This window comes from Electrophorus electricus, chromosome 25 (assembly GCF_013358815.1).
Source record: "Electrophorus electricus isolate fEleEle1 chromosome 25, fEleEle1.pri, whole genome shotgun sequence".
Classification (NCBI taxonomy): Eukaryota; Metazoa; Chordata; class Actinopteri; order Gymnotiformes; family Gymnotidae; genus Electrophorus; species Electrophorus electricus.
This window is the reverse complement of record NC_049559.1, coordinates 5,811,000-5,838,499: the sequence shown is the minus strand read 5'-3', so window position 1 is coordinate 5,838,499 and position 27,500 is coordinate 5,811,000. Positions and strand designations below refer to the sequence as shown.

The window sequence follows — 27,500 nt, the reverse complement described above, 5'->3', positions numbered from 1 at the left end:
ACACACACACACACACACACACACACACACACACACACACACCTACAGCCCCCCACATGCACACACACACACACACACACCCCTACACCCCCCCCACACACCCCTACCCCCCACCCACACACACCCCTACACTACCCCCACACACACACCTACATCCTCTCCACACACACACCCCTACACCCCCCCACACACATACACACACACCTACACACACACACACACACCCCTACACCCCCGCCACAAACACACCTACACCCACCCCACACACACACCCCTACACCCCCCAACACACACACACACACACACACACACACCCCTACACTTCCGCCACAAACACACCTACACCCCCCCCACACACACACCCTTACACCCCCCAACACACACATACACACACACACACACACACCTACACCCCCCCACACCCCTACACCCCCCAACACACACATACACACACACACACACACACACACCTACACCCCCCACACACACCCCTACAACCCCCAACACAGACATACACACACACACACACACACCTACACCCCCCCACACCCCTACACACACACACCCCTACACCCCCCCACACACACACCTACACCCCCCACACACTCCACCCCCCCCCACACACACAAGCTCTCTCTCTCATCATAAAAATGTGTAAATCAACACTAACACCTCAGTCCCACTTGTGTTACTCTGACAAACAAGGAGCTCATGAATGTCAATGACATCTCCTCCCCCACACAAGCCTGGCGGCTCCGTCCCAGCTGACAGACGTTAGCCTTATCAGTGGAATCAGTGCGCCTTTCCCAAAGATCAGAACCCCCAACTCCTCTACCCACAATCCTCTCTGATGCTTAGACCTCCTCACATGATTGTGTCAAGTATTTACCAGTATAAGTGAATTTACTAAAACAAGAGCCCTCTATGCAAGTTATTATTAAGAGCTGCTGAGGACTAGAGCTTGCAGAGAGGTTAATTCTATTTAATAATTTTACTGTATCTCTAACCATATGATAACCAACCATATTTCGGTTTTGATAATAGCTTTAGAATAGGGCCATACACTGAAAACTAGGTTACTGACTAATTATCAGACAGATAATTAATCTTCAAAGCATTTCAAGCCCTTAGCGTCGATTCTAAAATGCTGCATTTATTCGACCTCTCGCAACTCTCACCCAATTCTACTTCTTGACAACACAACTTGACAGTTACTGCTGCAACATTCTTATCTTGGCACTTTTCCAGTGTTTGTCAAAGCAGTTTGGCGAATTAATCCAAAAGAGTCTGGCTGAAGAATGCAGGTGTGTGTTGTTGACGAGGGCAGTAACAATGCACTACTCACTGTGCATTGTGTGGAAACCAAGGATCCTCCAGTCAAAATCAAGGCCATAACCACATAAAAACAAAGCAAACTTTTTAAATATTATTTTTTCTGTAGCCAAGGTTAAATTAATACTATGATAAACACAGTCAGACAAATCTAGTAAGAGATATGTGTAAAGAAAAACATTCCATTCTTCAGATGTCTCCAGCTGAGAAGGAGATACTAAGGCATTAAAGCCCTGGGAAGTTGGAAGGAATCTCTGCGCATGCCTTATGTGTGTTGTCTTCAGCAATGCTCCCTGACCAGCAGAAACATCTTTCCACAAACTGCCCGCCCGTGCTGGAGCTATCAAAAAATCTTATCCATGTTCTCCATGTTCTTAGCCTGGCTGCGGAGCCTCCCGCGTTCCGCCCCGGAGCGGCGCACGTATGCCTATGTCTCCGAGCTTCTCACCCTCGGCACTTGTGAAACCTCCGTGGAAATTCGCCCTGACGCTTCGGGTCACAAACCACGTTCGCACCGTAGTTAATAACGCCATGTTCGAAATAAGTATTTTCAACTTTCGCTTTGCAAGTAAAAAATCTGCAGGGGAAACATGTACCAGATGATCAATCAGTCAAGATTTTTAGAACTGCAGCTCAGATCATAGGCAAAAAGTTCTCTAATTAGCACAGGGCTGATGGAGGCATAAACCTGCTATGCACATGGGGTTCCTCTATAAATGCCTTGGCTTGTTACTGGCGTATGAGGCCACTTGACAACTCGAGCACCTCAAAAGTCTTTTGACAAATGCAATCTCGTTTCAGTGAAGCTCACCAGACCACACCAGACCATTTCACTTTTTTTGCTAGTTTTTTCCACCTGAAAATTCAGGTCCTGTTATCATGAATGAGATTGCGTTCAACATTGTCACAGCAACCCTAACGAGCTTTGCCAGGTGCAGTTCAGCTGCTGATATCCATCTGCCTTTGAAGTTGAACCCGAACAGAGTGCAGGGTGCCCCAAACAATGAAAAAAGCACGTTGGCATGTCACCATTGGTACTCGTCTCACGTTTGCTAGGTATTAAAGACAGTAGAGAGGGCCTGCTGGGGCTGTCGGAATGTGATGGCCAAAGAAAAAGCAACCAAATTCCCAGTTTATAAGCAATGGGGTCGGAACTGATGGTGTGTTTATCCTCCAGTTGTGTATATGGCTGATTCAATCATGCAGAAAGTCAGGAATGATATGTAACAAAAAGAAGAAGGGAAAGAGAGAGTGGACACACACACATACACACACACACACACACACACATACACACACACACACACACACACACACACACACACACACACACACACACATACACACACACACACACACACGCACACACACACACACACATGCGCACACACACACACACACACACGCACACACACACATGCACACACACACACACAAATGCGCATACACACGCGCACACACACACACACACACACACACACACAAGCGCACACACATACACACACACACGCACACACACACATGCACACACACACACACACACAAATGCGCGCACACACACACACACACACACACACACACACACACCATGCAGCCCCTCCATAATGCTCCTCATCATCTTTCATGCTATTGTGTTCTGTATTGACTTATTCTGAGTTCTGTTGGAGTGTGTAATGAGAGTGATGAATGCGTTACATCTGTCCATAATTACTGCCATTATCTTCTAGTTAACACAGAGTTTATCAGCTACAACTCTCAGATGTCTTCAGCGTCTAAAGCAGGAGCACACACACACACACACACACACACGCGCACACACACACACACACGCGCACACAAACACACACGAATGCACACACGCACACACTCACACACTGTACAAAATGCCCCGTAGATACATAAATTCAGGTTGCTGATTGATGTTGGGGATTATATTTAGGAGTTGACGTTCTGGTTTGTGTGAATCCCCAGTTAAGTGTTTTGTGTCGTGTTCATTCCAAGGCTGTGCATTATTGACAAACTGCACAGGCATAACCAGCCACAATGCCTGTTAATACCGTTATTGCTGGAATTCCCTACCTCCATTATTAAGCTCTCAAACTGGTCCTGACCTTGAGTGGGGTTCTGGCCGACACAATGGGTTGACCACAGTATAAAAGAGAAACCAGTGCCTCTAACCCCATCTCCCCCATATCACATAGAAGCTCACCCACACAGCATGCATGTACACACTGATGTTCTGCATGATGTATGCAGCGGGTGCAACAGATTCTTTATGCAACACATTATAGGTTAAAGGGGCTTAGGTCATTTTGTATAAATCAGCAAGTGTAAGCTAATTTGTGAAAATATGCAACCAAAAAAAAACCAAAACATGACACCCCCTACCTTCAGAACTCGAAAACACAAGAATGTGCATGGACTGAGTAAAACTGGAGGAGTCCATGAGAGAGAAAGTGCAACCGTTGATCTTCACTGCACTACAAGTCTCATTCACATGTAAGAAAACACCTAACAATCATGGCTGCTGTTACTACTCACATCTGTTAAGCTAGCCTGTTGGTATTGGGACAATTTATTGAATTGAGTTTGATGCAGTAACTTATTGCTGGGTAACTTGCAACAGCTAGCTTTGGTAAAGTCGGACACCCGCGAAGCTAAAAACCTCAACAAAGGTCAGGAATGTTTGAAGTTCATTCATGTTTGCTGACAAAACAGCTTCAGTACCTAGACACCTACTGTAGGAAAGCCACACTGATATTCACCCAGGTTTACGTTTACTTTGACAGCATTTGCAGAATGACATATAGAACTGAATGATAATAAATGATAATGATAATAAGTGCCGGGCCTTTGACCTCTTGCATTATGCATCCTCTTATTGGTCCTCTTATTCTACAGCGGTGCAAGCTGTTGTAGGTGTCAGCGTAAAGTTTTCTGTCATTCTTGTGCAAATAACACACTAGATTTCAGCAATTTTCAGGAATGCACTGAATGCAGAAAAGTGCACAGAGATTTGGGGGGGGGGGGGGTTCACTGACCAAAAGAGGAAGAATAGTCAAATGAACAGATGACCTAAAGAAAGAAGAGTCTGTCCAGAACAGCCGAGCGTATCTGTACGGAGAAACTGAAAATGAGAGAGAACAGAGAATTACCCTGTGCTCACGCTGGCCTCCTGCTGTGTTAGAGAGCTATAATAGGCTCCGTGTGGCAATCAAGGAGAGGCTCATGTGAGAGGTTTGCTCTTTCTGTGTGACAACGATGAACGAGGCTAAGCCAGACACTCCGGCAGAGTGCAATTAGATCTGCACACTGAGGAGAAAACAGGAGCTAGGGAGACAGAGAGAGAGAGAGAGAGAGAGAGAGAGAGAGAGAGAGAGAGAGAGAGAGAGAGAGACAGAGAGAGAGAGAGAGAGAGAGGAGAGAGAGAGAGAGAGAGAGAGAGAGAGAGAGAGAGACTAGTACAATTGAAGTGTGCAAGCTCTCCTCTCGGTTGCTTGAACTTGCTCACCCACCTGTTCATACTCTCTCGTCGTCTGTGACACCTGCTAATAGCACGTATGTTAATGTCTCTTTAAGATGCAATGTTTGTCTCTTTCATTGAGTTGACTGCTACTAGGATCACTGAGGAACAGAAAGTTCCTTTTACACCTGCCTTGATCGCTTGTTGTGTAAGATCTGAAACCCAAGTGGCATATGACAACCTAACAATGGTGCCTTAAATTCAGGCTGGCTTCAGCCATTAGGGCCATAGAGTGAACAAACATCCAGGAGGTGACTGCTCTGTATTATACCCTTATGGGCATTGCCTTGATATATCAGCTGTTGACATTGAGATTTAGTCCGAGTCAAATGGAGTGGGTGAGGAAACTGATCAACTTTTAAAAAGGTCTGTTAAGGTCACAGGAAGGAGGAGGTACTAAATCATAACTACTGTACATCGGTTCTGGCTGTAATATTCTACTGCCCTCAGACCCTGAACATTTCACCCATATCCTTGTTTCTTTCCTTCCTGTTGAATAGCCAATAATGTGGTGAATTGATATTCACATGGTGTGTGTGAGTTTGTGTGTATGCATGTATGTGTGTGTGTGTGTGTGTGCGTGCGTGTGTGCGAGTTCATCCATAGGAATTTAGGTCATATCCTGCATGACGGCCCTTTTCCATTATTTTTGCTGTTATTTCATCCTGGACGGGAACAGCAGTCTCATGAGTCAGCAGAAACCAGCATGCTGCATCAGACTCATGAGTCAGCAGAAACCAGCACCCTGCATCAGACTCATGAGTCAGCAGAGACCAGTACCCTGCATCAGACTCATGAGTCAGCAGAAACCAGCACCCTGAATCAGACTGATGAGTCAGCAGAAACAGCACCCTGCATCAGACTGATGAGTCAGCAGAAACCAGTACCCTGCATCAGACTGAAGAGTCAGCAGAAACAGTACCCTGCATCAGACTGAAGAGTCAGCAGAAACAGTACCCTGCATCAGACTGATGAGTCAGCAGAAATCAGCACCCTGCATCAGACTCATGAGTCAGCAGAAACCAGCAGCCTTTTGTTTAGCCAAAATGCCCAATAATTGTTATTCAATTGCATGCATTAGCCAACAAGGAGACAAGCCTGGGTTTTGCTTCAATATCCCACATTAAATATATATATAGCTGCTCAATTTTGTAAGCTTTCATTCTGGTGGCAGTATGAGGGGAGCATGTTTTTAATGACTGAAACACCGCCGCGTACAGTGCTGTGCACTGATCACAAGCTCACTAAATTGCTGTTTGTTCTCGTGTGTTTGTTTGTAACCTGTTGACAGGGGTTCTAAACATTCGTTGCTAGGAACAGATGGAAAATGAACAGGTGTCCACTGTTCACCACGTTTGAATGTTTTTTCCTCTCCAGGTTTCCACACCACTCACATGACTGAATTATAGGCCATTCTATGGACTATAATGTTATAATAACAGAACTGATAGAAGACAAACTGTATTTATGATTTACAGAGAGTGAGGTCTCACACACACACGCACACACACACACGCACACACACACACGCACGCACTCTCACTATGCCGTACAGTTATCGTGTTCTTCAACACTCTTCTTTTTTTCAGTGTTGCCATGACACAGTGTTCAATGGCAGTACTGTATCACCACACAGAGGGTGATGGGATTGTCTATCTGTTGTTTTGGCACCTTCTTCCATTCTTTAGATCCTATACCATGTATCCTTCCAACCACGGATGTGCACCAACTAAGCTACCAACCTTTTCTCCCAAGTGTTTTAAATGTTCGTGCACAGAAAGCACTTTCTCCCTCAGACTCCTTGAGCTATTATTTCAAGACAGGAGAACTTAGTGTTATTCAGGCTACTGGTTTGATATGTGTTGATCGTGTCAGTGTTAATGGAGATTGTCCCGCTGCCTCTAGACGAGAGCTATACGGAAGGTTCTCGGTGTTTGATCCCAGGAACAGCAGAGCTCAGTGCTTATCCTTGTATAACATACATGTTGCAGCCCTTGACTTCTGCCTTCATGCCACCTGCCACAAGCAAATAACAGAGAGAACAGGCAGTCACAGACAAACCAGCTACTGAAGGGCAGACAAACTCCAGCTGGTGCCAGGAAAGGAGACAGTGATGAAACCCAATGGCTCCTAAAATTATGTCAATCTAACATGGTATAGCATATCAGTACTACCTGTTGTCTAAAGATATATGAAAATAAGATGAGGTTTGTTGGCCATGTGGTGGATGTTAGTGAACTTTTGTGCCAGCCATGGTACACCATATTCAAACACAAATGCGCTCATGAGCGTCTTTGGTACCAGAGCACCTGGGGCAAAAGGTCACTGATTGGATGTGTCTGACCTTTGACCGTACGTTTTGGACACTCGGTGGTGAGTTGGATAAGATGTTGGGGAAAACCGCATGGACAGATCTGGTAGGCCCAGACATGTAGTGAGCATCTGCTGGGAAAAATGGACAGAGGCGGCACCTCGTCTCCACGCCTGTTTGTGATATTCATGGACATGATCGCCAAAGACAGGTGAGCTTCCCGTGGGCTGAAAGGGAGATTGCATCATCGCTGTTTGCGGACAATGCCATCCTTGCAGCTCCCTCATATGGAGGTCTTCAGCACTCATTTAAGCAGCTTGCACCTGAGTTAGAAACAGTCATTATACAGATCAGCACCTCCAAATGTGAAGTCATGGTTATCTCCTGGAAAAGGGTGGCATGCTCCCTCTGGGTAAAAAGAGAAAACCTCCCTCAAGTGGAGGAGTTTAAGAATCTTGGGTCTAGTCTACTAGTGATGCTACTCGAGATCGACCACAGGGTTGAGCAGTTGCAGTAACGCAGTCTGTGTACCAGACCGTAGTGGTGAGCTGAGCTGTAAGGCAAGATATGCGCAGGTGTAATAATCTGGCACAGACTGGCGCAGTTACAATAAGAGGACCAAACACATGATCAGTAGGTGTGGTTAGGCGCACCACTAACATCCAGTCAGATGAATTCCTCTCATTCGCTCTCATTAAAAGCCAAGCGTGAGCTCGCGACACAGCTCAGTGGCAATTTCGTCATGGCAGTGAATGTATGGGAATGACGTGCAGGATTTCACGGATGAGGAAACAGGGAAGACAGGGAAGTACAGTGTCGCAATACAAAAATATTCAAAGCATTGTTATTGTTCAATCAATTAAATTATATAATTTTCCATCCATAATGATATGATTCACATTTTTTTAATTTAATAGTTGCTATAGAATTGTTTCTGTTGTATTGAGTTAGTAATTAGAAGGTATTTGTGAGAAATGTGACATACTGTGTCTTTAGGTGCCTGTTCAAAGTGAAGGAAATACTGTGGACTTGCATTTGTGCTAAGAGCAGGTCTAAGGAGGCAGTAGCACGAGTGCTGTTTTAAGTCATAATGGGTTGAGAAATACCATCACACCTGTGGATTTTAAACGTCACACCTCCCACTGTGCCACCCCACCCACCTTGTCGCAGGTGCGTTTATTTCTGTCCACCAAATTAACAAATGGAGATAAACGCACGTGTTCCGAAAGGAAATGAGTAAAATGCCGCATTAGGTGGCTTTAACGGCCCAGTGCAGCCTCAGAATTAGAACCCATCGTCTCCTGGCTGGTCTGGGAATGCCTGGAGACACCCCCAGGAGGAGCTGAGGACACACAGTCACCTGGTTTTCTCTGCTACCTCCACTGCCACAGTGACCCTGAAACGGAGCAAGCAGAGAAGAAGATGAAGGGGAAGATGGAGTTCACAAATCCGTTCTATTTTAAGGTCTCGCCTTTACCAACAAGCTGGAAGTTGCAATGAAGCACCGGCTGCAGGAATATCACAGTTGATCATGCAAAACGTACTGAACGCGTACTATTCAGGCTTTTTTCGCCATAACTTCGTACAGGGATGTTAGTTGCGACTGTTGGCTCTCTTTATAGCAAGCCTCATGTGAGGAACTAAGAATGGCCACCTCGCGATGAACCTTCTCTGTCGAGACTCGGCCTCTTGACCACATCCACATTAAAACAGCCGATCCCTCACCCTTTCGTGCTACGTATGACGGCTCGATCTCTGCACGCGCGCAGGAGAGAGCAGGAAACAGCAGTTGTGCTTTTGCTCAAATGCAGCACAAGTGAACTTAATGAAAACTCTGAACACAAAAACGGAACCATCTCCAGAAAGCATTGGTGCCCTTCCGATGGGTCGCAGTCTGGTGCCGGCACAGCTGTTCAGACTGCTTCACTCTTCTGGCACCACAAACAGCTGGAAAACATTTTTTTTTCAGCAGAAATGAATAGTGGCAATAGAATATCATACTGACTGAGCCAATAAACCTGATATGCTCATTAGGCAATAACAGTACCATAGATAGATGTGTGTTAGCAGCGTGCAGGTATTACCATTTAAAAGAACTGTAAATCTTATCACAACAATTCTAAGCAGCTTGGTGTGTGAATAATATATTTACATCAATTGAAATGTATATAAGGATTTCTCAAAAAACATACCAGAGAGCGTTGCCAGGTCATAATTTCTTAGTAATCCTTAGTAATGTTTATTTCTTCCTTTGAAACATGTCTTCCACAGATCAACAAAGACGCATCCTGGACCGATAGTCCATCTGAGTGACAGTCCAAAAGATGAGGGAAAGGTACGACAGTGCCATCTTCTGTTTACTCTGTCATGTTATTTTACGCTCAGTGCTAGTAGCATGTAGATTTGTGGATCACGTGGCTGTACAAGCTGAACAAAACATTCATGCTCTGGGGTTTTATGCATATATTCTATTCTTAAACCCAGTATGTGACATGGAATATAAGTATATTCAGAACCTATTTATCTTTATATATCTAAAATGCAGCTTAGGGATGTACACATTGTCATTCATATGATTCATGAATCATATAATTCATTATCAGAATTTATAATCAGACAGACTGGCTTGTTGCTGAATTCTTCAGTTGTGAGAATGGATACGTTTCAGATGACTATGGCCATCTCTGCCCCAACCCCTTCCTGAAGTTGTGATCTGGGAGCACACTGCTCTGTTTTCCCCGTTAGCTGACCTGGTCCGACACATGCTTTCACCTGCACCGACTGTGCACACATACGATTCTCTACTGCCATCTGAGAGTGGTCATGTGTAGTTTCTGGCATCTGGTATTTTACCCTGTGCCATGCGGTACCATAAAAAAAATACAAATCACGAAAAACACTCTACAGGAGTGTTTACGTTTGTTCTCTGGCAGTTGACCTCTGGAGTGGTTATTAGTGAGATGCTAATTTAGCCCAGTGCTGGTTTCTACTTCCTGTCGCCGGGTCCCTTTTTCCTCCGTCAGGACCAGCTTTCTCGGGCGTGTGTTTGGCAGCACGTACACAGCACTTGTGAGTCCACACAACTGAACATATTCTTGGGCATAATTAGCATGGAACTGTAGCATATAGCTAGCAGTCTCTCCCTCCGCTGACTGCCCATGCACAGCGCTGCTAGCCCAGTGGGCAGAGGGACGAGTGATGTTTCTGAAAAGGTGGTGACATTTGCCCTCCGAGCTGCTGTATAACTTGCTCACATTAGCTACCCTCTGCCTGCCCTTTTAGTCCTTCAGATTTGTTCTCTTGCTCTTTCTCTCTCTCTCTCTCTCTCTCTCTCTCTCTCTCTCTCTGTCTCTCTCTCTGTCTTAATCAATACTATTTTCTGTCAATTATATTTGAGAGCCATTCCGTAATATTAGACATTTTTACTGGAAAGCAATACCTATGAAATTGATAACATATGCTCATCCTCAGACCTTACTTTTTCTAGTTAATAAAACAAATAAACCTATATTATTTATCTAACTGCAGATGTCTCCTAAACAGTTAGCGTACATGCATTGGCATATAACTGCTCAATGCTTAGATCACTGAGATTCATCGGGGCTCATACACACACACACACACACACACACACACACACACACACACACACACACACACAAACAACAAAATGCACATACATACATACAAACACATACACTGAAATTGGATGCTGAAAAACTCTCATGGTTGTAGAGAAATAAAATTATAACAAAAAGGAGTGAAGAGGCAATTTGAGTAATGCTAGCTAGACCTGCCCTGAGGAGAATGCCCTGAACATCATAACCCACTGCACTGAACTACATAACTGTTTGACTCTGAGACCAACTAACTCATCAGTTAATCTGCCAGACAGATTTGTCAAAAGAACAATTTAAGAGAATAAAAATTAAGTGAATAAAAAGATGAATTGTTTTTGTATCATAAACAGACAAACAGGAGATAAAGTAACAAGGAACAAATAGGTGTCAAAAAAAGAAACTGAGTCCATCTTCTGAGGAATTTTGAATTAATTCATTTTCATTGTCATTTACACACACACACACACACACACACACACAGAGGTGAATATCTCTTCCTGCAACCTCTATGGATATCCAGATGCCAGAATTATCCCAAACCCTCGAAAGAGCTTGGATAAGAAGGAAGAAAGAGAGATACAGAGAGGGAGGGATAGAGAGAGAGATGGAGAGAGAGAAAGAGAGTCTAAGTCTCCCTACAGATAAAGAAAGAAGAAAAACTGATGTGGATGCTTCATTTTAAACGTGATTTATGTTCTTCTTTCTGCTGAATAATGAATGTGGGCTATTAGATACGCGGCCTGACGGGACGCGCCGACTGCGATCTCCTTTTGCTGTGCTTCTGTGCCTGTACCTTTGATCAAACTGAGTGAAGTGTTCCACTTGCAGTTGTGATCATCCGAGCAAACTGTTTCTAAATCCAACTCCTCCTCATAACGTCTTTTAATGTTTCCGCCTTTTCTGTGGATTCTGTCTCTCTGGCTCCCAGCTGCTGATCGGTTTTGAGAGCGGCACTATTGTGATGTGGGACCTCAGATCCAAAAGAGCTGACTTCAGAATTTATTATGATGAGGTGAGTGTGTGTGTGTGTGTGTGTGTGTGTGTGTGTGTGTGTGTGTGTGTGTGTGTGTGTGTGCCACTAAACACTTACTTTTCTTTTTGCATGAATCCAGAGTGCCATGTGCACATGAACCAAATCAAACCAGAAACAGGAGACAGGAGTCATTATATTACATCTCCATTGTGTTGTATCTCTGTGCTGTCTGCTTTATATGTCTCTGAACTGTTATATATCTCTGCATTGTATAGCTCTTTGTTGACTGCGTTATGTATCTTCGTGCTGACTGTGTTATATATCTCTATGTTGTCTTTTTGCTGACTCTGTTAGACTGTGTTATAGACACACATACATTCTACAGCATAGTTCAATGAAGGCAGGTAAATCTGATTCTCCTCGTACTGCATGAGAATGTGTGTATGTGTGTGAGTCTGTGTGTGTGTGTGTGTGTGTTCCCACCCGCACATACAGTTAGCATAATCACAGCTTGGCTGTCTCTGCGGGTCCTGGCTTCTCTGGTTTCTGAAAGACGGATGCCTACTGCACACAGCTGGATCTGTTCACTCAGCCTGCACACGACTGAACTGTCAGCGCACTTTGCCACAGGCGTGCAAATGAGGAAAGTGCTTAAAAAGATGGCTGCCTCCCTCCAACTCCACAGCACCTTCCCAAGAACTGCATGTGGTGACAGCGCTCTGTGATCGCCTGTCAGGCCTTGCTCTTGCAGTGGTGGGGTGGGCTGTCCGTGAGCATTCGTCATTCAAAATCAAGTTAAGGGGTCTGCTAATTATTAGGTGTTCACTAAAAAGACTTGAGATAAGAAAGAGACCAAGCACAGTAGTAAAATATCCCCATGGAAACACTTATAGCATTTGTCTTTTCTAGACGGGAGGAGAAAAGCATGTGCATCCTGTACATCCTCCCATCATCAACAGAGGCCCAGTCAACACAGGTTAGGAATCTTTGGCTTCACTACCATGGACCCAGGAAAGAAATAGACAGAAAGTGACTATATGCCTTTAAAAATGAAACACGTGCTCGTATATTTAATTCAGAGACTGAGTCGCACTTATTCGCAGTGTGATATGATCCATTTCTATTTGGGACATTCGGCAGGAACGCAGAATCCAACTTGACTGTCCCGAGGCTGGAAGGGAATAATACATGCACTTCCTAGGGTTCCGAACGCCTCTCATTACCACTGCTCAGAAATACATCCTCCAGCTGCACCTGCAAATGAGCATACCACTCTAACTTCTAACTCAGTTATGGATCCTGCCATAAAGGTGAAGCCACAGAAGAGTTGCCTAAGCCACTTTATCCATACACTCATTGTACTGGGCCAAGAACATTAAGGAGACTCAACTATAGCCCAAACAATCCAAAATTATCCATAACCACAACAAACAAAAATTGTGAACTGGTTCTGCACACATGCGACTTGTTTGACTAATGTTAACAAACATTTAAGAAACCACTGGCCTTGGGCACGCTAAGAGTGAGCAGCGTGTCCGCTGACACTGATCAAGCCAGGTATAGGAGGCTGTCTTCAGACCACAGCTCATGTTCCTGCTGTGAGCTCCCTAAGCAGTCATGATACATTTATACTTTCTACCAGGAAATTAGCAATGCCCTCCCTCACACGTTTCTAGAATATCCAAATGAAAAGAAACTCCTCAAGTTCTTCATTGGCACATAAAGCACAGCCAGCAGGGCAGGATAGCCTTTTTTTCCAGATGCCAATAGGTCATATTGCATCAGGCAATCAATCAGTGCAGTCGAATGTTTTCTCTTTTATTATCTCCTTGTATTTTAATGTGTTATTTATTTTAACGCTCATTGATTTAACTAAACCAATGAAGCCTCAATGAATTGAGCTGAAGGTGAGAACGGTGGAGAAACAGAACAAACTGTCATGGAAGCTCAATCAAAAGAAGAGAAAAGGAAGACCTGTGTTGGTACAGCAGCAGACATGGTACGAACATGGTGGTGTTTGGAAATGGTCCAGAATCATCAGGCTGTCTCCTCTCCGTCTGCGTGTAGGATCCATACAGAATGATCGATGTAGTTAAGCCGCCACACTGGTTTCTCAGATTGTCGCATTGTCAGCACTAATGTAAATGGCCAATCCATTTTTCAAGAGACCTGTTTTAATGTTGCAAGATACAGCACAATTAGCCTGTTCTTAAATAGGGCTTCCTTTGAGAGTATATGTCAGTGGAAGAAAGACAACATTAGTCTCCTCGTGTAACATCACACAAAGGAAATAGCACACAGCTACAAAGGGACAGTAAACACAGGGAGACACAGAAGGACAAGAAACCGATAAATTAAAAACTGCAGAAACAGAATTAAAGATGTGTGAATAGAGAATGGGAATTTTCAGCTGTTCACAGGCGTTCTTTGTAGAGGAACGTCTGCCTTGAGAGGCAGACTGTCATTAAAACAGTTCTTTCATCCCTTTGACCTAGCTTTTAATGCTGTGGTGTCAACTTGTCGTCAAGGTACCGTCATTGTGGAATGCCAGTCCTCTTTTAAGGAAGGGCGAGTATTCAGAACAACTCAGTGCTTTCCTCTAGCGTATCAACGTGACATCACAGTCTGAGGCGGCACACTGAAGCAGGGTGCCAGTGCGAAATGGGTTTCAAAAAAAAGGACAAAACCAAAACTTTGTGATAAACACGGATGCAAGACAAAGGCGTGGCTATCAAAAGCCACTACAACATACGAACACTTCAGTGAAGAGACAACACAAGGTATTTATACAAAGAGTAACAAGGAAACAACACCTGATTACACTTATGAGCGGGACAGACAAGGCACGTGAAGGGTGGGTGGAGACATTATAACAAAACAGAAACCAAAAGCACATGGCGTTGGGTGTCATGGAAACGAATGACAATATAAACATAGTCAGCATGGCATACAGCACCGTATGGACAATGACACCAATGAGGAGGAACTATTCCGATCGAGTAACTCCAGAGAGAGCAAGAGAAGGGATACACTGTCATGAGCCTTGCTTTCTTCTTCATCTTCTTCATCTGCACACCATGTGATGTCTGAAGACCAGACCACTGCAAAAAAAAAAAAAAAAACATTTAAAAAGCACAGTTGATCTCAAATTGCATTCTGCCACAGCTGGTGGCTGACTACAGGTGTCAGGGAGGTGGTGTTGGATACTACACTCAACACCGTAATGGGCAAAAATGACTATAATCATCTGTCTGGCTGGAGAATTGGTACACGCTCAAGTGGTAGAAGCTTTTCTTAAGGAGAGAAAAGTGACTAATTCTGGATGTAAAATGTTTGCAGAAATACTGAAACCGATATGGAAGGTTGGTGATTTGGTCATTTTGTCAAGAAAGTTGAACAAGTTGTCGAACTTGTTACTTACCTCCAAGGTTCCAGTGTCTAACGTAGCTGAGACTAGATTATGTTGCTTAAGAAGAGACTGCGCAGACATTTCTGCAACAGACATTTTTCCCTTATCACATTATGCAGATGACATGACAGTTTTCATGGCAGTTCGGGCAGATGTTAGAGCACTTAGCAGGAGCTTGCTGTTCTATGAGCAGAGCATCGCTAGCAAAAAGAGGCCGCTCCTGGAGCAGTGGTAGAATGGACACCTGAAATTTGAAGAGAGACAGGAAAAAAGGTGTAGAAGTGTGTAGAAGGGTGTAGAAGCATGTAGAAGCATTTGGAAGGGTGTAGAAGTGTGTAGAAGAGTGTAGAAGGGTATATAAACTGGGGTTGACTTTGTTTTTTGAAGGGAAACCCACTTTTAACCCCACAGTTCCTGTATTGGTTGTGAGGTAGTTTGCATGCATCCAGCTTATCATGTATTGTGGAGCAAGCAGGATTTTACAGAACCCGTGAAAGTGCTATCCGTGACCAAGTCTCTTCCATCCCCAGATACATTATCTTTTTTTAAGCAATCTCAAAGAGAGTATGACCATTCAGCCAGTAACTTGCAGCTAACAAGTTTTGTCTGTCCAATCTTCATCTTTTCTATCATTCAGTAGACCAGTGCCAATCTGAGAGCCCAAAGAGATATACAAGGTCCATAAGGATAGGTTTGAAACATGAGAACAGAATAAGAGAACAAGACGACCCGATCCTCCACAGCTCTAGGCCACAACAGTGCCACTGACGCTTGTGCAGGTACCTTGTGAATGTACACACTTCAAGCCTTTCGTGGATCCTGACTGTACTCTCCTGTTAGTCCTGAAGGGGCTTTGAGTGCACGGTGATGGTTTTAAAGCCACTGGAGAACCTCTGAGCTCTGCCTGACAGCCAGCGATGGCAATGGGACACACGGGTCATGTGGGATCTGCCAGCTGCTTCCACATCCAGCCAGCAAAGCACTTGGAGTTCTCAGGTTCTCTTTCCTCAGAGGACCGTAAGACTCAGAGCATTCATCCCAGCTGGAAATTCACCCATATGCCTCACAGGAAAAAAAAAACTGGCCAGGTAGTTGCTACACAAAGTAATCTGGAGTTTGGCACCAAAAAAAAGGATTTTTTAATCTGAAAGGATTTTTTAAATTGTAACTTTTATCCAATGTGTACAATTTACTGTATTTAAACAACACAAGAAAAAACAAGACCCAGGTTTGGCAGCATTGATTTAAGAGAATGTGTTTTTTCCTCATGTGTAGAGAAGAATTCACACACAGATCCTTTTGCAGTGTACCTGTCTAGTTGCCCTTTATTTCCCTTTTAATTTCCAGTGCTTTGCCAGTGAATCTCTCACTTCCAGTGCTTGAAATACTTGTCAAACTTCACAACACAATGCACCAATTCCTCACAGGTGCTTCCACCAGTGCACCAGTGAACCCACTCTCTGAAACCAAGTAATGGACAAATATTTCGAAAATCTGTGTGTTGTTATTTCAGTTTTTCACTTTGATATTTTTAGACAGAGGGTGAATTAGCCCAAAACCTTTTTAAATAGATATGATGGCAGTAGAATTAAACAATTTTTAAAAAAAAGCTAGAGACAGACAGAAAGCAAGAGATGGAGAGATGTGAAATCTTTAAGTTCCAGGCCTTGTTCTGTGAATGTTTACTCACTTGTCTTATTTGTTTACGTACCTGTCCTCTTACCTGTGCACTTTTCAGTTTTCATGTGCACACTTCCCTTTATCCACCATCTCTCTCTCTCTCTCTCTTTCTCTCTCTCTCTCTCTCTCTCTCTCTCTCTCTCTCTCTCTCTCTCTCTGTATTACTTTCTTTCTTTCTCTGCCCCCTCCAGGCAATTCACTCTGTGAGTTGGCACCATGAAGGACGCCAGTTCATGTGCAGTCATTCTGATGGAAGTCTCAGCATGTGGAACCTGAGAAACACTGCCAAACCCTTCCAGGTCACCTTCCCTCATGGTGAGACACCATTTTCACAAATGGTTCACAAAATGTATAATATAAATATTTAATAGGGTTTATAGTGAAGCTGTTACAGCCAGATTGACATCTACTGACATGTTTTGGTGATATAAGAGTCCTACTGTTCTTATTACATTATTTCTCTGTAGTTTCCAATCCTGTGATCTCATCATTTGAATTAGACTGGCTGCTTAATTTGTTACCTTTGTTAGAGTCATAATTCAAGCACTCATGAAAGCCCTTGTTAAGTTTTCTTTCTCTTCTTAACATAATAATGAATTTGATTAGTTAGACAACTGAATTAGTCAGCAGGCTAGTAAGTTCACCTCAATGCTGTCTGATTCATTTAGAGAATGAAGACACACACAGAGAGCTCTGACCTGGCTCACACGAGCCATGAGTGGCTGCACAGATGAGCCGTCACTACATATGTTTATAAAAGACTCTGATCAGTACTTGTGTTGGAGGGCAGAAAATGTGTGTGTGTGTGTGTGTGTGTGTGTGTGTGTGTGTGTGTGTGTGTGTGCGTGTGTGTATGTATGTTTGTCTGTTTGTGTGTGTGTGCGTGCGTGCGTGCGTGTGTGCGTGCGTGCGTGCGTGCGTGTGCGTGCGTGCGTGCATGCGTGCGTGTGTGTGTGTGTGTGTGTGTGTGTGTGTGTGTGTGTGTTAGTTTGACAGGAATGATCTGGGGGGGTTTTCGTTTCTTTAACCCTTTCCTCTCCACCCCCTGACCCACTCAATGCCACAGGTAAATCTCAGAGAGATGGAAGGAAAGAGTCATGCAAACCCATTCTTAAAGTGGAATACAAGACCTGCAGAAACAGGTAACACACACATACACACACACACAAGTCATATGTCATATGAACAGTCATATGTCAGTACTTTATGAACTTCACACATGGGGACACCCCCATTATGTAGCAAATGAAGAATCATGAGATTTGTTGTTTTGCCACAATGGGGTTGATTAATTCATGACCGCCCACACATGTTCTAACTTGTCTCAAAACAATTAAAACCATCTACACTGGTTTGAAAAGCTTGTTTGTCTTCAGCATATTCTCAATATTCTTTACATGTCATTAGTTGGAAAGTTTAATTAGTTTCATTAGTTGTTCTAGAGGGGGTTTTTTTGGACAGAATGTGATCGAACTTTGAAATCTCTTGTCCTGTTTCACAGCTGACTGCACCACTTCTGTGTCAGATTTTATTGATATTGATTAAGAAGCTGTGGCTTGGCTTTTCTGAAAATCCCACCTATAAAAGAGACAGTCTAACATCAAAGCAAACGTGAACTGTAGGACCGCCTGACCAGAACCCGGCCCCCCACTACACCAGAACCCCCACATGTGCTCTGTGCAGTGTCAGGCCTGGCATGAAGCAACTTTATGAGTTGAATTTATGGTCCTATTAAGCACATGGATAGAAATTATAAAGGGAATGACTTTGTTGACTGTGGTTTAATGAGACATATTCAAGGTCCTACAGGCAGGTTGTGTGATTGATTCTTCATACAGATTTTCAGCTTGTGGTCTGATGTGGCATATAGAGTGTAACTGGAGAAAGGGGTCAGGTTTCAAGGTGGTCAGCAGGGGGAGGGAATATCGATTGTTGGTGGCTTGTGCGTTGGAAGCAGCAAATCCAAGCTGGCGTATGTGGCCATTAGTCACGCATGTAAACACTATGACATTTACAGGAGGCGTTTCAGCACCTCGGACAGCTCTAAACACACACGGCACTGCGGAGCTCACTGAACGCTTCCTCTGGTGTCTGCATTAGCTGTGCAGTAAACATAACCAAATTATAAAGAGGGATTTTTGTTTTCCCCTTTCAACCTCTCTCTCTGTCTCTCTCTCTTTCTATCTCTCTCCTTCTCTTCTTTACTCTCTGTTATCCCTCTTTCTTGTATTCACTCTATCTCTCTCTCTGTCTGTCTCTCCTTGAACAGTGAGTCCTTTGTCATCTTCTCCGGGGGTCTGTCCTACGATAAGGCAGGGCGGCGTCCCACCCTGACCATCATGCATGGCAAAGCCATCACAGTGCTGGAAATGGACCATCCTATAGTGGAGTTCCTCGTCCTCTGTGAGACCCCTTATCTCAATGGTAATGTGCACACACACACACACACACACACACACACACACCGTGTAGATCACAGCTGTCTCCTTTGTGTCTCTGGAGTAATTACATCTGATAAGTCCTTAGTAGAACCACCTAATTTAATTGGATTGGTTTCAGCAAAGTTGATTTTTAGGCCTTTCCTGTTTCAAATACTTTGTTCTGGATTCTAAAGATGAATGAGTTGTATTAAAGGTTTGTGGTATAAACAGTAATGGAGTGACATTGGCTGTAATACTAGTTATTACTAAAAAAAACAAAAACAATAAAGCACTTTCACTTTCTTTGCTGTTGCAGCTTGTGAAGCCTATTCGCGTTCTCCCCAGATCTTCTCTCTCTTTACCTTTCCAATCTACCTCTTTACATTACATTTCATTAAGTTTATTTAATGTATCATAACAGTTATGCATACAAAGACTTCACTGAGCATTGGAGCTATTTTTTCCTAAAGGAAAAAAACCAAACATATTTAAATCCCCAGTGTTGCCGTACATACCGTGATGTATTAAGTCTTGCAGTGTTTGTCCTGCTGGACTTAAATGGTCATTGTAGTTGGTAAATTACCATGGCTGGTGTTTATCATAATGTAGGAGGTGTTTTTTTTTTTTTTTCGCTGGACACCTAGAAATGACACAATGGAATTAATAATAGGATTCATCCTAAACCAGGGGCACTTTAAAGGTAAGCGCCTCAGAGAGAGTAGATGCCTATTGTGTGTTAGACAGGGTGGTTAAAGGTGACCTCCTCTACCCAAATGTGAAGCATGGTGTATATACATATGTGCATGTGCACTCATGAAGAAGGCAGGACGGAGGGCGCAGGGGGCCAGAGAAACTCGTCCAGGAATATGAAAGTGTACACACAATATTAATTCAGTACTTTTTGAAAAGGATTTGCATGTGCTCGGTAATAACAGATTGAAGCTGTGTTGAAATTAAGAACTCGGGAAGACCTTAAACGACTTGCAAACATGCTCTCCCTCTCTCTCTCTCTCTCTCTCTCTCTCTCTCTCTGTCTCTCTCCCTCTCTCTCTCTCTCTCTCTCTCTCTCTCTCTCTCTCTCTCTCACTCACACACTCTCTCTCTCTCTCTCACACTCTCTCTCTATATCTCACACACACACACACCCACACACACAACCTCTCATATTAAATTCAGATCATGGCCTTATATTAACAGGAAATTTATGTCTGTATCATTAGTATCAACATCAGCGCTGTGAACTGAATAGTAATAGATCATTATTAAGCTGCAGGGTTTCTGAGCTGACTGTCATTACTTGAGAGGCCAGTTCTCTCCTGCTTTTCTCCATTACATACATGCACACTCACACATATGAATAAAACAGTAACAAATAACAATAAAACAGCCTTACAGGTGGACTGAACAATTGTGGGGTTTTTTTGTTTTTTTTTTACAATGCAACCAGAAAAGAAAAGAATAAAGACAGAGAACGTGAAAGAGACCAAGCCTGGTGCATAATTATATTTCAGGTATCTGATAATGGCCACGCGTCCTCTAATGTGAGTGCTTGAGTGGGTTTTCCTTTCTAACTTGTACTCTACATGAAGTGGTGCTTAAAACGCCCCTAAATCACCTGTCTAAGAAACCAGACTAAAACACCAATATGGAAACCTGCCGAAGCAATTAGCCTAAGAAACCAGGCTAAGCGACTTCCAAAGAAGGCTGCCTGAGAAACCTGCCTGAGACGTGAGCAGAGGAAAGCTGACTAACCAGTATGCCTGAGAAACCCTGCCGATTTCAACCGAAGTTGCTCAGCGGCGCCACACATTGTGTGTCTTACAGAGGTGCAGGAACCCTACGCTGCTGTGGTACTACTGGAGAAGGACCTTATCGTGGTGGATCTTACACAAAGCAGGTAAGTACGTTTAAATATAGACAAACACAGAACAAAGGCAAGGATATCTCTCACCCGCAGCAAGTGTTTGTGTGCGTGTGTGTGTGTGTGTGTGTATAATTTATAATAGTTGAGACAGAACTTGATATGAATTTGAATGTCGGCGCTGGATCACCGATGGACGTGTCATTCCATGTCCCAGTTAGTCAGATGTGTTATAATTAAGAGACAGAGACAAGGTCTCCTCCACACACATGTTGTTTTATATGGTGCTCGTAGCCCTGGAGACGGTCAGTGTCGGAGATCAATGTTTACTTTCCTGCAAAGCCACTTAGCAGACAGCACAGGAAAAGAGCCCACATCTGAAAATGTCCTCAGATTTCAAAGTTGCTTTAATTCTATTTCTTTGAACTCAGTGGTCTCTGAGGCAATGGTTTGGTTTTTTTTTTTATTCCTCCTCCCCAAACGACAGTTAAAAAGTGTATAGCAGTTTTACTAGGCAAGACCTTTCACATCAAACTAACTTTCCCAATTGCTCTTTTGGAGCCAGAAGCAGAAATTATGTGAAATCTTTTGATTTATATAAGATGAGTGATATATTCTCATCCATTCTCCTAGATGACACATCTTTCAGTTGCCTCGTATTCTAAATGACAGCAATAAATTCTACAGGGAGGTAAAATAGTTGATAGAAATCAGAGCTGTCTGAATTTTAGGAGGATAATATATGCCCAACATATTTGCTCGGTGCTGGTACTACTCCCAGAGCTGTTATGATATTTCTGACTTACAGCTGTGGGTTGTATCTTTGAAACTGCGGCGTGTGTTCTTTCGCCTGTTCTCGTTTCCAGTTTCCCCATCTTTGAGAACCCTTACCCCATGGACATCCACGAGTCTCCGGTCACATGCACGGCTTACTTCGCGGACTGTCCCCCGGACATCATCCCTGTCCTCTACTCCATAGGAGCCAAACACAAAAAGACGGGCTACAGCCACAAAGTGGGTGTTTCTGTCCCTCTGCCAAGCTGGTTGTGTGAAGTTGCGCTGTACTTGTGTAACCGTGTGTGACGATTTCTCTTGGGTTGAAGCAGTGTGGGGGTGGGGGGGTGGGGGGGGGCCATTAGGGGAAAGATGTTGATGGTTAAGCCAATCCTGGTTTGTTTGTTTGTCAGGAGTGGCCAGTGAGTGGTGGCACATGGACAGTCGGTTCTCAGTCGTATCCAGAGATCATCATCACAGGGTAAGTGTGTGTGTGTGTGTGTGTGTGTGTGTGTGTGTGTGTGTAGCTCACTGATGGAGAGAAGCTTTTTTCAAACTATCTATAGATTTTGTTTATTTTCACATGAAGTCAGTAGAGTCTCAAAAGTGACACCCCCCCCCAAAGAAAAAAAAAACTGCTTTATTGCTAAATGGATCCGATTTTGCAACTTTAATTCAATAGTAACGTGGACAACGCATGCTGTGTGGTTTCTCGCTCTCATTCCCTTTCGCCTTCCTACCAAAGGCTGATCTGCACACGTTCACGCTCACTTTTTGTTCTTCTCCTTTGCCTTCGAGCAGACATGCAGACGGGTCGATAAAGTTTTGGGACGCCACGGCCAGTAAGTGCCTTTACCCTTTAAATATCCATCGCCACCTTTGTCTGCTAGCCAGGCTCACACTTGGAGTTCACGCTGAGTCTTTGAAGATTGTGCTTCTTCACAAAAACTCACACGGCAATTACAGAGGCTCATATTTTTCTAGCATTTCCTGGCTTTGCATGTCATTGATCTCCAACAAATCTTTATGAGCAGCAGATCAGTTTTAAGTCACAGAATGTTTGCCACTACGAGCATTTTAAACCATTATTGTTATTTTAAGCCTATATTATTAGCCTTAGAAACCTGAGGTGTCCGACTGCGCAAATCCCAAGATTAAAAGAAGCTGACGTTTTCTGTTTGAAGTACGGCGAGTTATGTCTGTGACGGAAATAAAGAGCCCGCGCCACGGCGGGCTCGTGAAGCGTTCGCAGCTGACTGCCTTCCTCGTTGCCAGTCACACTGCAGATGCTGTACAAGCTGAAGACGTCGAAGGTGTTCGAGAAGCCGAAGGGCAGCGAGACGGCCCGTGGTGCCGAGCTGGTGGAGGAGGACCCGTACGCCGTGCAGATGGTCAGCTGGTGCCCGCAGAGCCGCATCTTCTGTGTGGTGGGCATCAGCGCCCACATCATCCTTTACTGCTTCAGCAGGCACGATTCCAACACCGCCATCACGGTGAGTCCGGCTGCGCGTGTGGGGAAATTCTTCCTGCGTCTCTGTGAGTGCATGTGTGAATTCAAATCCATCCCTCAATTTGCACAAATGAGCAAATTCAGTATGTCCTAGTTTTCAGGAAACATATTTTCCTGGTGTATGTGTGTGTGTGTGTGTGTGTGTGTGTGTGTGTGTAATTACCTTTTTAACAATATTGCTACTCAGTGTGGTCATGACATAAGTTGCCTGGTTTGTATGTTGCTTCTACGACGCCTTTTTTATTTACATGTGTGTGTTTCCTCTGCCTGACGTGTGCTTTCTTCTCCCAGTCCCTGGAGGTGCGTCTGCAGTGTGAGGTGGAGGACGTGATCTCGCCGTCAGACACAGAGAACGCGGTGTGTCTAATGGACGCGGGGGGCCACTCACCCCAGCCCCCCAGCCCCCGCGGGAATACGCCAGACGGCGCGCGGGACGGCGCGCGGGACAGCATTCCCTGCCTCAAGTGAGTGAGAGACTGACCCTCCCATCGAGCACACGGTTTTGCTGCATTCCTGTTCCCAAGGTTACTGAGCAAGCTACATCTGTGCGTCTGAGTCTGTGGGAATTGGACTAACATTGCTTTTCCTATTCAAGAATTTTAAAAGACAGATCCTGTTCTTTTGGTTGAATAGCATGGCTGGTGAATTAGACAGCAACTTTTCTGTTTTGCCATTAAAAGTGATCTTTTTCCCTCAGGGTAAAAGATCGTGTGATACGGATGCCCCCTGGTTACCAGGCAGAGCTTGTGGTGCAGTTGCTATGGGTTGACGGAGAGCCACCTCAACAAATCACCAGCCTGGATTTAAACTCCGCCTATGGCCTGTGAGTCTTCCCTGTTATGTGACTTCCCCCGTGAGTCTCTGTTTTTGTCTGTCTCTGAAGTCCTCATGAATGCTGGTCCCATTTGTCCAATCATTAACAGTTCACATCAAAAGAAAAATAATTGCTGCGGTTTGTATAATCTTTAAAATGGACCCCATTCTCTTTGATCCAGGCATAACAGCATAAGACATTTGTAAATTAAAGTCGAAGCAAGAGGAAGCTGAGGTTGCTGTAGGGATGTCGGGGCGTAGCCCCCCAAAAAAGTCTGGAGTTTGAATTTGAATTTAAAGCCGCACAGCTCAGCCCCTGACAGCTGCTTTGAAACCATGAGCTGGTGTTCCACCAGGGCTGTTTGATTTTCTGCTCTTATAATAATCACATGGTACAGTGCTGCTAGTGCTGTTGGTGGGAGAAGGTTGGTAGTAACGTACTGCAGCTGTTCTGCTTTCATTCACTTGCTGCTCCTCATTTCTAAGCCCAGTGAAATGGAAAATTGAAAAATAATTCCGCACAGCCGACATTCCTGCTGTCGAAGCCGTCATAACGGCACGAGCTGGTCGCGGCCACACACGCGCCTGGACCCGTGATGTCATAGTTCAGACAGGATCGGCACAAAGGCAGGATGCTGGCTCAAGTACCCACGATGCTACTGGTCCAACCCTAATTATGCACACAAGTGCTTCGACTGGGAAACAATCGTTTTACTGGTGTGACTAGAGATGGGGCAGAGTAAATGTCACAGACTGTCTCATGTTAGTGGATGTTTGGACACATCTAACTGGATTGCTCTGTTGTGTACCGATGGCCTGGCTGTTGTGTGTGTGTGTGTGTGTGTGTGTGTGTGTGTGTGTGTGTGTGTGTGTGTGTGTGTGTGTGTGTGTGTGTGTGTGTGTGTGTGTGCGTGTGCAGGCTGGCTCTGGGTAACTGTAATGGCCTGGTTGTGGTGGACTACCTGCAGAAGACCATAATCCTCTGCATGACCACTCTGGAACTGTACGGTTCAGCTGACCCCTTCCAACGCCTCACCCGCTCGCCCCGCAAGAACCGCCAGTCCACATCAGGTACACACACACACACACACACACACACACACACACACACACACACACACACACACACGCTCACACGCCCTACATATGACATTAGGATCAAACATATGTAGCAACTTGCACACATTATCTCTTCAGCTCTTGTCTCTATGCTTCCTGTCAATCTCCTGCTTCTCTCTCTCTCTCTCTCTCTCTCTCTCTCTCTCTCTCTCTCTCTGTCTGTCTCTCTGTCACACACCCACACAATCCACCTGCACTCTCACAAACACTCTTCTGTACGCCCTGACTGCATGTGACCCGCTGCCTTTATGGGTTGTGCATTCTGTGCATGTTGTCCGTCTCCGGCATCTCTGCTCCGCTGCCTTTGTTTGAGCGCCACGGGCCCGACAGCCTGTACTGTCATAAACGCGCAGTTCTACTAACCCGTAGAGATACCCCACCTCTCTGCTTCTCCTCTCCCTGCCCTGACCCCATCTGCCCCGGCCCCTCATTTGCGCACAGGCGTGCGGGGGGTGTCGGGGCCGCTCAGGGCAGACAAGTGGTGCTTTTGATCGTCTGCTTATGTAAGCTCTTGAAAGGGAGGGAGAGTGGCTCCAGAAAGAAAGAAAGAATGACAGAAGGAAAGATAGAAAGAAAAACAACAACACAGTGAAGCGTAAAAAGGGGTCACATTTATGCTTGTAGCAGATCAGAGAACAGGAAGGATACTTCTGCTCTTCATCATGTGCAACACGCTGTCCTTACAGCTGTCTGTCCCTTCATATGTCACTGTGAGTCCAGACTGTCAGTCAGCAGTAAGACCAGATTAGCCGCTAGCAGAGTCGAGAGAGGCCGATGTGCCGATGTGCCGATGTGGACACACAAGTGCGTGTTTTCTTCCAGACAGGCAAGCATGTGATTTTCCGATTTTTAATATTAACAGAGTCGTATTATTTCTTTCACTTGTTTTCTTGTTGTTGTTGTCTTTTTCTTTTGTCTTTTGTATCCTTAATAATTGTTTTCATTTGAATGTGTGGGATAAAAGTCTTGCGGCGGAGGTGTTTCCGGTGTCTGGAGTTGTCTAGAGGTGATGCGCAGCCAGGGTCAGAGTTTCGTCCTCCTGTTTCCTTTCATGCTCCGTGACGGATGCCCTCTGCCTTCTTTTGCTTCCCTGCCGCACTCCCCGCACTAGTCGCACTAACGGTCGCACTCCCCGCACTAGTCGCACTAACGGTCGCACTCCTCTTTTTCACTTGGAGCCTCTTACGTTTTTCTCTCCTCTCCTCCCTCTACCCCCCCCACCCCCCCCCCCCTCTCTCTCTCTCTCTCCCTCTCTCTCTCTCTCTCTCTCTCTCTCTCTCTCTCTCTCTCTCTCTCTCTCTCTCTCTCTCTCTCTCTCTCTCTCTCTCTCGGGTGGCGTTACTTGGGCATGTGGTGATGTTGCAGAGTTTTGCATGCGTGGCCTGTCTAACTTTTATTCCGATTCAAAGAAACGGATCCGTACCTCCTACCAGAGTAAGTCACCGCGCAAGCCGCTGAGTGAGTGGGTGTGTGAGGTTGAGCTGGTGGGAGAGTGTTGGGATTGGGGATGGGGATATTTGTGTGTGGGGAGGGAATGTATTCACCTGGAATGCCTGGATGTTAATTGGCTGGTTATTAAAGGCATTATGATTAATTCCTTTGCAAACATTCTGTTTTGAATGGGCATGCAAAGATGACACAGTCCTGCTGCTGCAGCCTGAGTCAGAGAACAGTAGTCTTTCTTTTTATTTTATTATGAATCTTTCTTTTCTTATGATACATATGGACAAGGATGCCAAACATCCAGTCATTTCCTGTTTTCTTTGCTGAGCATTTGTCTTGGTTTGTGCTTTGTCTGAAAACCAATCAGGAGTCACAGTTTCTCCAGGCAATCCACACATTATTCAGAAATAAAACAAAATAAATGTTCAATAGCATGTAGACTCTAGCGCCCTTTAGCACTCTGACAGTAGTAAAGCTCCAAAACACTAACTCAGAGTCACTAACTCATATCAAAAGCACTTCATTTCTCACTTGATTGAGTTTTTAAAGGGGCTCAGAGGTTCTTGTAGGCTTGAGGTTTTTCAGCAGGATAATTCATTCCATTGTATCATGCAGAGCCCCTGAACAAACACTTTAAAAAGTCGCTTTACAACCGTCAGAAAATGAAGTGAAAAGCTCCCTTTTGAGGAGGTTTGGTTTGTTGGGTACAGAG

At 44.6% G+C, this 27,500-nt stretch overlaps 1 protein-coding gene across 14 annotated transcripts in view; it reads left to right on the top strand.

Moving 5' to 3' along the window:
* The window catches only part of stxbp5l (syntaxin binding protein 5-like), a 101,878-nt gene that overhangs the window by 49,352 nt on the left and 25,026 nt on the right, over nt 1–27,500 (top strand). For 9 of the 14 annotated variants that reach the window (XM_035522701.1, XM_035522710.1, XM_035522709.1 and 6 more), the window contains 14 exons: nt 9,438–9,501; nt 11,715–11,798; nt 17,040–17,163; nt 17,915–17,990; nt 19,118–19,272; nt 21,093–21,165; nt 21,996–22,143; nt 22,317–22,384; nt 22,705–22,745; nt 23,179–23,396; nt 23,705–23,877; nt 24,111–24,236; nt 25,146–25,297; nt 26,711–26,779. In XM_035522701.1, the coding sequence (XP_035378594.1) occupies nt 9,438–9,501; nt 11,715–11,798; nt 17,040–17,163; nt 17,915–17,990; nt 19,118–19,272; nt 21,093–21,165; nt 21,996–22,143; nt 22,317–22,384; nt 22,705–22,745; nt 23,179–23,396; nt 23,705–23,877; nt 24,111–24,236; nt 25,146–25,297; nt 26,711–26,779 (1,571 nt within the window). The remainder of the gene's footprint in view (nt 1–9,437; nt 9,502–11,714; nt 11,799–17,039; nt 17,164–17,914; nt 17,991–19,117; nt 19,273–21,092; nt 21,166–21,995; nt 22,144–22,316; nt 22,385–22,704; nt 22,746–23,178; nt 23,397–23,704; nt 23,878–24,110; nt 24,237–25,145; nt 25,298–26,710; nt 26,780–27,500) is intronic. The other 5 variants (XM_035522712.1, XM_035522711.1, XM_035522708.1 and 2 more) reach the window with 1 other exon arrangement.